This window comes from Piliocolobus tephrosceles, unplaced genomic scaffold (assembly GCF_002776525.5).
Source record: "Piliocolobus tephrosceles isolate RC106 unplaced genomic scaffold, ASM277652v3 unscaffolded_37405, whole genome shotgun sequence".
Taxonomy (NCBI): Eukaryota; Metazoa; Chordata; class Mammalia; order Primates; family Cercopithecidae; genus Piliocolobus; species Piliocolobus tephrosceles.
Genome location: NW_022321427.1, coordinates 2,640 through 13,718, shown reverse-complemented (window position 1 = coordinate 13,718; position 11,079 = coordinate 2,640). Strand labels below are relative to the sequence as shown.

The window sequence follows — 11,079 nt, the reverse complement described above, 5'->3', positions numbered from 1 at the left end:
TATTTGTTTTGGCTACTGTCTATCCCCCACACTAAAATGAAAGCTCCATGAGGATAAGAATTTTAGTTTGCTTCTTTCATTCATTATTACATCATCAATATCCGTGCCTAGAAGAGTACCTGGCAGAGAGCCCACCTGAAGTAAGTATTTGTGGCTAAAGATAAAACAAGTAAATTAAAAAGCAAATGGGATCAAAGCAAGTCAAAGGGGCAGTTTTCCAGGGTGTAGCCCCAGTTACAAGTGCAAACGCTTCCAGGGAACAACTGTGCATTTTATTAGAGTGAAGCAGGCCAGCTGGGGGTGTGGCCAACTGGACTGCGACCTACCTAAGGCCCAGCTGCATGTTTCCTTGTTGGAATGAGGACCCCAATCCTCACGTTGTTGTTGTCGTTGTTCTGTTTCACTTTCAGGAGATGCCAGAAACATAAATTTTCATTGTGTGAAATCTCTCAAATGTCTAAAGTACTTAATTAAAAACAGAAAACAATGAAAACACAAACAAAACTTGGAAGCTGAGATTGGTCCCTGGGCAGCCTGCTGGATTTTGTTGGACTGAATTGTGTGATGTATACAAGAAAATTAATCCCTGCTATGGTGAGGTAGGCTTTCCTTGTGTAATTCTTGAGGCAGTCAGCCTCAGGCCATGTTGGGTGCAGAGAATAAACTCTATTTACCGTCTTCTTTCAACTCCTGACAGCTCCTTGCATCTCCCACTATGCATGGAGTTAGGGTAACCTGGGCAGCAGGGGTCACCAGCACTCTTTCTTTGGGGTCAGAGGTATAATTTAGTGAAGGGTGTGGTTGCAGAAACCAGGGAGAGGGTTTTCAGATGGGCTACAGGAGAAAGACTGGGGAAAGGCAAGGAGGGGAGGAAGAGAAATACACAGATCTATCTTTGCATCAGACACCATAGTTCTGAGGGACTTGTAGTGGGTTGCTGCTCCCTCTTCCCACCAAACTTGACCCTTCCTTGTGACACTGTACAGCTGAATGAGTTATACCAAGTCACAACTCCCAGCCCAACTGCCCCATGGCATCTGCCTCACCTGGAAACAAAGAGCTGCACAGACTTCTATCACAGATTTCTGTGAGCTTGGGTAGGCAAGACTGGCCAACAGGTGCCTGTGAGGGGTATGCAGACACCAGCTTTGTGGGGAAGGTCTAACCAGAATGTGGACTATTGTGACAGCAGGCCTCTTTTAGTGGATTATTAGTCAGAACCACCTGTGGTTTCAGGCAGCTGCTGAAAGAAGTGTGGACAGTGAGGGACTCCCCATAACCTAGAGAGAAACACTAGGCTCAATCTTCTAATGTCCCTCGTCTCTAGATAGAAAACAAACATTCCATCAGAAGGAACCGGTGTGATGAGACTGCTGCACCTGAGTTCAGTAAGGTTCCATTTTCCTGGATAAAGTATTTTCAAATGCAAGATGGCACATCTCTTAAGTTCTGAGAGCTCCACTAACCCATTCTCTACCAAGATTGTTTATCTAGTGCAGGACAAATGTGAGGAGGCAGCCCACAGTCCTGCACATGTGGGGCACCACATTAGTGTGTTTAGGCTGAGGGCTGGGGTTCTGCTGGGTAGGAGTGTCCTGAACTCCCTGAAACAGGAAAAGCCCTATGGGTATAAACTTTGCTCCGGATTAACTTGACTGAGTCATCCCTGTCAGAATGCCATTCTAGGGAAACTCCAATGTATCTGGCATCTTTGACAGATGCCACTTCCTTTGTGCATAGAGCCAGGAAGAGCAATGTGGACACTACCAGAAGTCCAACATTTTCCTTGGCCTTCCCATCTCTCATGGGCCCCACACCCCACAACTCTTTTCCTGTATTCCTGTGTACTCCCTCTGTCAGTCTTTCTTCTTTGAATTCCTCCTTCCTCAGTGGCCCTCTTCTTCTAACTGCTCCAACACCCTAACCCACATAGTCTCTTCCTTTGTGTATCCTTTAGGCTCTCCTCAGATCCCTGTCAGGTTGATCCTTCTCCTCTTTACTCTGGACCTCTTCTAAGCTTCTTTGTGTTCCTCTCTACTCAATTTATTCCGTGTATTTTCCTCTAAGCCACAAGATCTCTGACATCTTTCCTTTCATGCCCCATCCACCAAACACACCCGATCTTTCCAACAAGACAAAGTGCTTACACACAGCATGTCATGTACACATGAGTTTGTATTTTTTAGAGCAAAACAACAGTTAATGCTGGCAAAGATGTTAGGTTATCAGGGATTCCATAAGCTTTCAATACACTGAAAGGCAACATTTTTTGCATGTCTACAAATTATACATTTGTTTCCACACATGTGCCAAATTTTACCCTAACAGTTAGGACTTTTTCACCAAATCATAGACATAGATATGGAAATCATCATCAAACTTGATGAAATACACAGAGGGTTTGGCTTCCACTTGGTGAATGACCATGCCGATCCTTTTGGAGCCATCTTCTTTGGTATATTCCACATGCTTACCTATCAGGCCATCTACAACTCCTCCTGGCTCCCTCTCTGTTGGAGGAGACTCACTGGATTCTGGCATGATGCGGAGGTCACCTTCCTTATAATCATCTAGAAGCTGATACATGTACAAGACAGGATCTTTCTCATAGGTAATATAAAACCAGGCTTTCATGATAGGTGCTTGAGCTAAGACCATGCCCCTCCATTCATCCTTAGAACCATGCTCTCCCTCAAACATGTGTTCCACTGCTTTGCCAATTATAGTATTTGCAAGGTTGGCATCACTAACATGAGATGATGCCACCCTGTCAGAAAGAATTTTAAGAGACAAAACTCTTTCATCTCTGTGAAGTTCCAGTCCATAGACACAGTCAATTCCATCATATTTCACCAGATAAAGAGAGGGATTTATAGGCACCTGATCCAGAACGGTTCCTTTCCACTGGGTGATGGGCTCATCTCCTTCTTTCCATCCATGAGAAATTCTGCAGCCCACGATGTTCCTGCGGGGCTGGGATGAAGGTCTGCCTCTCTGCTTCTTTTGGGAGACTTTTTTCTTTGTCATGTTTGCAGACCCAGTGGCCCGTCCTGCAGCTGCCCTGGTTGGTTGTCCTTCGGCTTCCTGTGCGTTGGGGGTCTTCATGCCTGCTGGGGGAGGAGAGAGGATAGAGAGACATAGCCAGTGTGCCACGAGGCAAACTTTTCCCTATAGCCATATCTGGATATACTCTGCGCTAGTGCCTAAGGTTCCCCTAGGAACCTGGAAGCAATGCTGGAAATCTGGCTGCATTCCTGCAGTGCTCTCCCTCTTAAGTTCCTTTGGGCTGTGGGGAAAGGCTGGAGTGGTGCAGTAGAGCTGTCTGGGGTTAGGAACTCTGCAGAAGTGGCTGGGCCACGTTGTCCTAGCTCAGAGCCTACTGCCCTCCCCGAACTCCTTGCTGCCACTGGCGTCCACTCCCAATCCCCTGCAAAGCGGCCTTGACCGGCACCCACTGCCCTCCTTCCTTCCCTGAGTGTCCCAGCTGCTGTCCACAACAAACCCTAACCACTTCCCTGGTACCCACCGCCCTTGCTTCCTGGCGCTCACCTTCAAATCCTTGTCTGGCTCCCGTTCCTACCCCCTTTTCATGTAGCTCACCACACTCCCCCACCCCACCTTTGCCTGGCGCCCACCTCCACCCCATGTCTCCTGCTGGATTCCTTCCCATCCCCCTCTCCATTCTGGCGCCCACTAATGGCCTTGCCCTGCCTGGCGTCCACCGCCGCGGATCGCGGGCCTCACGTGCCCAAATCGGACACCTCACTGCTGCCTCCGCTATGAGCCTGTGGCGAAGGAGGGTCAGCAGGCGACGGGCCGAGTGAATGCTTGCAAGAGCTGGGAGGGTAGGATCCGTTGATGAGCGTGTCTAGGAGGGCGGCAAGGCAGGCAAAGAGGACTGCAGCGGCGTTCCCACCGCTCGGCTTGCTAGCCCCCCGCCTCCCTGCTGGCGGTGGCGGTCCCTCAGCCACATCGGGATTCCACCAGTCCCTGCTGTCGCCGGCGCAGTCTCCTCCCTCTTTCCGTAGCGCAGCTTCCTGCCCAGAGAGAGGCCTCCTCTTCCTGCCAAACACCGCGCCCTCCTCTCCACCAGGCTCCCACGCCCACCACACAGCCTGGAGCCCTGGCGGAGCTATAGGCTCTGACTCCGCCTCTTCCCAAATTCAGAGTAGTTGGTGCCACAGTAGTCCGCGGAACGCTGTGGCCCCTTCATCACCCGTTTCAGGGCCCCTTGGTTCCCACCCCCACCTTCTTAGTCCCCCTGCCCTATCTGCTTTCCATCTTCTTGGAATTCGCCTTGCCGCAGCCCCGCGCCCACACCGCTTCCCCACCCCGCCCCGCGCCCAGTCCCTTGCCCTTATGGATTTATTCTTTACACCTAAATATGTCTTTCCTCTTTTTGAAAGGATTTGGAGTTGGACCAGAGAAATTCACTATGGTAAGTCTGCCGTTTTGACACAGTCTGTACCTAATTTTTCCTGTCTGATCTTTCCTGACTTTTTTCTTTTTGTTTTTGAGGGATTTTTTTTCTTTTCTTTATTGCAAGATAAGTGCATGTACGATGTGAGCACTATCTAAATTTTAGGAAATTAATATTAAGAGGAAAATCATCAACTGCAGTCGCATCTCCCATTTTTGAGGGCTTCACAGCAAAATGTTAATACTCATAGTATTTTTTCCCCTCCCTTTTTCCTAAACTTTTGCAAAACTGAGATTGTTTTTTATCTGTAATTTCATGTCTATTAATTTTTCCAGGAAATTAGATGTTTTCTAATTGATTTTTTCATTCAACAAATATTTGAGCACCTGTTACATATCTTGTGCTTGGTCCATAAAACTCAATTTTTAAAATTTTATTTTATTTTTTTTTATTATACTTTAAGTTCTAGGGTACATGTGCATAACGTGCAGGTTTGTTACATATGTATACTTGTGCCATGTTGGTGTGCTGCACCCATCAACTAGTCAGCACCCATCAATTCATCATTTATATCAGGTATAACTCCCAATGCAATCCCTCCCCCCTTCCCCCCCATGATAGGCCCCGATGTGTGATGTTCCCCTTCCCCAGTCCAAGTGATGTCATTGTTCAGTTCCCACCTATGAGTGAGAACATGCGGTGTTTGGTTTTCTGTTCTTGGGATAGTTTGCTAAGAATGATGGTTTCCAGCTGCATCCATGTCCCTACAAAGGACACAAACTCGTCCTTTTTTATGCCTGCATAATATTCCATGGTGTATATGTGCCACATTTTCTTAATCCAGTCTGTCACAGATGGACATTTGGGTTGATTCCAAGTCTTTGCTATTGTGAATGGTGCCGCAATAAACATACGTGTGCATGTGTCTTTATAGCAGCATGATTTATAATCCTTTGGGTATATACCCAGTAGTGGAATGGCTGAGTCATATGGTACATCTAGATCTAGATCCTTGAGGAATCGCCATACTGTTTTCCATAATGGTTGAACTAGTTTAAAATCCCACCAACAGTGTAAAAGTGTTCCTATTTCTCCACATCCCCTCCAGCACCAGTTGTTTCCTGACTTTTTAATGATTGCCATTCTAACTGGTGTGAGATGGTATCTCATTGTGGTTTTGATTTGCATTTCTCTGATGGCGAGTGATGATGAGCATTTTTTCATGTGTCTGTTGGCTGTCTGAATGTCTTCTTTTGAGAAATGTCTGTTCATATCCTTTGCCCACTTTTTGATGGGGTTGTTTGTTTTTTTCTTATAAATTTGTTTGAGTTCTTTGCAGATTCTGGATATTAGCCCTTTGTCAGATGAGTAGATTGCAAAAATTTTCTCCCATTCTGTAGGTTGCCTGTTCACTCTGATGGTAGTTTCTTTTGCTGTGCAGAAGCTCTTTAGTTTAATCATATCCCATTTGTCAATTTTGGCTTTTGCTGCCGTTGCTTTTGGTGTTTTAGACATGAAGTCCTTGCCCATGCCTATGTCCTGAATGGTACTACCTAGGTTTTCTTCTAGGGTTTTTATGGTATTAGGTCTAACATTTAAGTCTCTAATCCATCTTGAATTATTTTCGTATAAGGAGTAAGGAAAGGATCCATTTTCAGCTTTCTACTTAATGGCTAGCCAATTTTCCCAGCACCATTTATTAAATAGGGAATCCTTTCCCCATTTCTTGTTTCTCTCAGGTTTGTCAAAGATCAGATGGCTGTAGATGTGTGGTATTATTTCTGAGGACTCTGTAAAACTCAATTTTAAAGTGATTTATAATTTGGCTTTTCTCCCAGTACTGGACATTTGACATAATGTTTCTACAATAATGAGTAATCAGATCTATGTATCAGAATAGAAAGCTTTGCAAAAAATAACTTCCTAAGAAATAATTAGATAAAAGTTATAGTTTTATAAATCAGTGGAGAAACATTGGGTATTCTTTAAGGAATGTTAAAATGATTCTTTAAATATTTTTAGAAAGGTTGTATACTAATGTTGTACCAATATCAATATTTGATTTATTAAAAGGTAAAAAGCAGCAAAATAAAATTGAACAGAAAGCAAATGAACCAACCAAAAACTCTGTAAACAAAACATTGCTTAATAGTAGCTTTCTTATTCAGATACTTACGGTATTTGAATGAGGGAATGAGTCGGATGTTAACAGACCAACTACAGTTAGTAAAATAATGTCTACAAGGAAGAATAGAAATAATTATCTTGATTCAACAAAGTATGAAAGAACATTAAAATATTACTTAATGTCATTGATCATGAAAAAAGGGGTTCATACCTAGTGCTGATGCAAGTGAAAGTTTATACAATTTTTATGAGAAGCAATTTGCATATATGTTGTAGTTTCAGCGAGGGCTTTTTTAAAGTTATGCTTAACTCTTACTCCTAGGATTTCAACCCTGGAATTTCAATGAAAAGTAAGGGGTTAGGGAGTTACCAAGGTTCTGGACTCCAGATTCTGTATTCATAGATTTAACAAGCAGTCACAAGTTCTGTGTCTTTCAGTGGTTCTCTCTAGAATGGGTAAACTTTCCCAGTAGAAAAACATCCACCAAATGCCCTGTTTTCCTCTTGGATCTGTTCTCCTCCTATCTCAGCTAGATAATTATTTCGTATTTCTCAGCTTTTAGATCCCATTGAGAGCGGATTTTCTTTTTTATTATATTTTTTCAGATTTACTCAATTTGTTCAGATTTTAGGGAAAGTTGTTTTGAACTGTTTAGTCTCCTATTACTAAAATCTCAAACCCTATTTTTATTATAAAATATATGTGTTCATCATTAGGATGTACACATTAAATAGGCACAGCTTTGTGTATGTAAATCATACCTCAATAGTGGTTTGAAAAAGAAAAAAATGTGTTTAAATATTTGTAATGACTCCAAACTAAAAAACACCTACATTTCCATCAACCATATACTAGATATGTTGAGGTATATTCATACATTGGAATATCATGCAGTAGTGAGAATATTCAAGCTACAACTACATGGAAAAACATGAATGAATCTCTCAAATATGTTGAAAAAAGAAGCCAGACAACAAAGGGGCACACATTATTCTATTCAATTTATTTAAAGTTCAAAAACAATCATTAACTAATCTGCTGTCTAAAAAGTTCAAGTAGCAGTTATTCTTGCAAAGATATTTTCCAAATAGACACCAATTCATACTCTATCAGTAGCTGATCAAAGTAAAAATTAGAGAAATCTTTGGACATGTATGTATAGCAGGAAAGATTTATATAGATGCTGAGCTGCAAAATATATTTAATTGTAATAGACATCAATTGATACTGCAGCGTAGCATCCTATCACCATCCTTCTGGTAATAGTGCCACAATTTTCCTCTTGGGAACAACATAAGCCTGACTTTCAGGGTATGGAATTACTGTTGCAATGATTAGTTTAGGAATAAGCGTCCAACCTAGTCAAAGCCAATGAGACACAAACTCCTAGGCATGTGGCAGTTTCCATTGGAGGAGAGTGAACCCGAAAGGATATGAGGATTAAGCTGCTCTATTCACTTTACTATCATCAATAGCTTGAGAATGAAGGTACCCCAAAGAAGAGAATGGAGCCAGCCTATGCAAAAAGAGGGAGACTGTCCTAGTGACACATTCTGTACATGTAGGTGGTTATGGCCACTGACTGACTTTTGAATATTCATCTCACTTTAGAAGGTTAGTCTAAGCTAGTCATGGTGATACCATTCTTCCTGTAAGTGATTGATTTGGCATTGGGCATGTGATCTAATCCTGGTCAATCAAGCATCATAGTATGTCTGCTGGAAGACTTCTGAAAAAAATTTCTTTACTCTTAAGAAAAGAAACAGGAAATAATGTTCCTTTTCTTTTTTAGGATGATGCTATATCTTCATATGACCTTTGGAATATCTGTAACCATCCTGAGGGCAAAACTTATGTAATGAAGATGGAAGAAGAGACAATAGGAATACTCTGTGAGCTTTGGTCTTATCGTTTTGCTGCTGATCATACCATCCCTGGAGTCCTACTTCTGACTCCAAGTTATGAGGTAACAAATTTCTTTATAGTTAAAGCAATTTGAGTCTGGGTTTTCTGTTACTTACAGTTGAAGGCATCTTAAATGGCTTAGCGTTCCCAGACTTAAATTATATAGTATCCCTAGACAATACTGTTATACTTTTACGTTATATGAAACAATACATTCTCAGGCACTCATTCATCCAACCAGCTCCCATATCAGGAAATGGGACATTACTTCCAGACTTGAAAACTCCAGTATTCAGTTGCAGATAAGGAATAAGGAGCTATCTAAAAAACAAGCATGAGGTAAAAAGGCATCATTCTCATTTGCACTACAAGAAAAAATATACCAGGATTAGCAAATAACTCCCTAAATAAACGCTATCAACAAAGTGATGAGCCTCTTATATTTCCCTCAGAGGAAGAGGTAGGCTTCCAGATTCCAGTCTCTCCACCTCACATGTATTATTTTCCATATACTTTAGATTTCTCTGTCTTAAAGAGGTGATCCTGATATTCAATATTATGAGAATAAAAAATAGCATTCTAATCACTTATTTTTAAATTTCATGCATTAATATTAGTTAAGACTATCTTTCAAAATTACCAAAAATTAATATGGTTTACTGCGATCTTTTTAACAATGAAAAGATCTATGATGAATGAAATAGACCTTTCTCTATCTCATTTCCTTTTTCTCCTTTCCACCTCTCAGGACATCCCAGTGTTCTCACGTTCCACCTTCAGTCACACTTCACCAATGTTAAATCCCTGGTATGTGTTCTTCCAAACCATTTTGTATGATACTACAACAATATATAAATATAAATGTAAACATTGGAATTTGGAAGTCCTTCTCACTTTTTAACATAAGTGGGATCATACTCTTTACATTTGTGTGCAACGACACATCTCTATATATTTCTAAAACATCTTCTTTATAAGTGTATATTATTTCAAGTGATACATAAACACAATGTATTCAACAGTTCTAGTATTGATAGACATTCAAGATTTTCCCCCAGCTATTTTTGCTGTTTCAAACAATGCTGTGATAACAAGTGAATGCAATCCAATTGTGACATTTCTCATTCCATCTATTTTGAGGGTTGATGGTGCCTATTTTGCTGATGAGGTAGGTATCTTTGTCTCCTCTCAATGTTGCCACATTCTTCCTTCTTAATGTTACCTGTCCTGATATAAAAGAACCTTTCCTGATAAAGAAGACCATCTTTTATTTAAGAATATATATGTGCTTTGTCTGGCCTTCCCCCAGTATTTATAAATTTTTAGCAATCTTCCAGAAGTTATTGAATCAAAAAGAAAATAAGAAAAAATTAACAACAGAGAACTGGAGAAATGATAGCAATGAGGACACAGCATATTAAAATGTGCCAGTTACAGCCAGTACTCTATTCAAAGACAAATTTATAGTAATGACTATTTCCCTTAAAAATTAGCCAGAAATTATCATTATAGATAGCCATGGAAACTTAAAGGAAGTAACTAAAATATGCAGAGACTGATGAAGTGAAAAAATAGAAAATTAGTAGAATATATAGCAAAACCTATGTCTAAGTTTTGTGAAAAAATAAAACAATAGGAAAGAAAACTGGCAATACAGAAAAAAGGACCAACAAATGCAAAGGGGATTTATAATAGGTTATTTGAAAATATAAAATTATCATGCAATAATTCACTTACTCCACAATATTTATAGAGTGTCTCCTATGTTCCAGACCCTTTCCTAGGCACTGCATTACTAGAATGAATTAGATAGACAAGATTCCTGCATTCAAAGTTTTTATTCTAGTGGAGTAAGACAGAAAATAAAGAAACAATCTAAAAGACAAGTTCACATAGTGATAAGTACTACAGAGCAAGAAACACCAAGGTTATGGGGTAGAAGGAGAGAATCTCTGAACAGGTGGTATTTGAATCAAGACCTGAATATGAGAAGCAACCACTTATGAAAAGTTATGAAAATCTCTGGGGGTAAGAAATAGCTCTAGCATGAAGACTTTGAAGTGGAAACAAGCTTGTTACCTTTGAGAACAGAAAAATGTTAGTATGGCTGTAATATGTAGTGAAAAGGAGACCATATTTGAATCACAAAAGAGTGAGATCATCTAGAGCACTGCTTCTTCATTCTTATTTCATTAGTATCCCCTCCCCACTAGATGGCTTTATAAGGATTTTCTTCTTTTTCCTAATTGTCCCCTCATGAAATTTGAATACCAATGATGTACTGTATAATCTAGTGAATAAATGCATGTATATCTGTATTTTATACATAATCAACCTGTATGCAGGATTAAGTATGAATAAAATTTGAAGGTAGTAGTTAAATTAAAAAATTAGAAAGCTAGCAATATCTAACTTAACTGTATAACTGTATTTGCTAAGTGACTTTTAATGGAGTGTATTTACTTACATAAATTATAATGTGTCAAAGTATGTATGCAAATTGGCAATTTATATAAATACATAATAGTGATGTAATCACATTTTAAAAATTGTTCACGACATTTTTCTAGAAAAGGCGAAACAATGGAAAACATTAAATTAATTTCTTCAAGGTTATTTTTGTGAA

At 40.3% G+C, this 11,079-nt stretch overlaps 1 protein-coding gene across 8 annotated transcripts; it reads right to left on the bottom strand.

Annotated features, from left to right (window-relative positions):
• Nucleotides 1-2,157: 2,157 nt before the first annotated feature.
• Nucleotides 2,158-4,025, bottom strand: LOC113219477 (spindlin-2B). Of its 8 annotated transcripts, none has more exons than XM_026452572.2 (3): nucleotides 3,707-4,016; nucleotides 2,881-3,107; nucleotides 2,158-2,577 (listed from the first exon to the last, which is right to left on the bottom strand). In XM_026452572.2, the coding sequence occupies exons 2-3, from the start codon at nucleotides 3,103-3,105 to the stop codon at nucleotides 2,329-2,331; spliced, it is 474 nt and encodes a 157-aa protein (XP_026308357.1). In that variant the 5' UTR covers nucleotides 3,106-3,107; nucleotides 3,707-4,016; the 3' UTR covers nucleotides 2,158-2,328. The 8 variants fall into 8 exon arrangements, with proteins under 8 accessions (XP_026308357.1, XP_026308358.1, XP_026308355.1 ...); XM_026452573.2 differs by having other exon boundaries at nucleotides 3,762-4,016; XM_026452570.1 differs by having other exon boundaries at nucleotides 2,158-3,110; nucleotides 3,762-4,025.
• Nucleotides 4,026-11,079: the final 7,054 nt, after the last annotated feature.

Bases quoted from the DNA above. Each gene is read 5' to 3' on its own strand.
- LOC113219477 (XM_026452570.1), bottom strand. From the start codon at position 3,105: ATGAAGACCCCCAACGCACAGGAAGCCGAAGGACAACCAACCAGGGCA.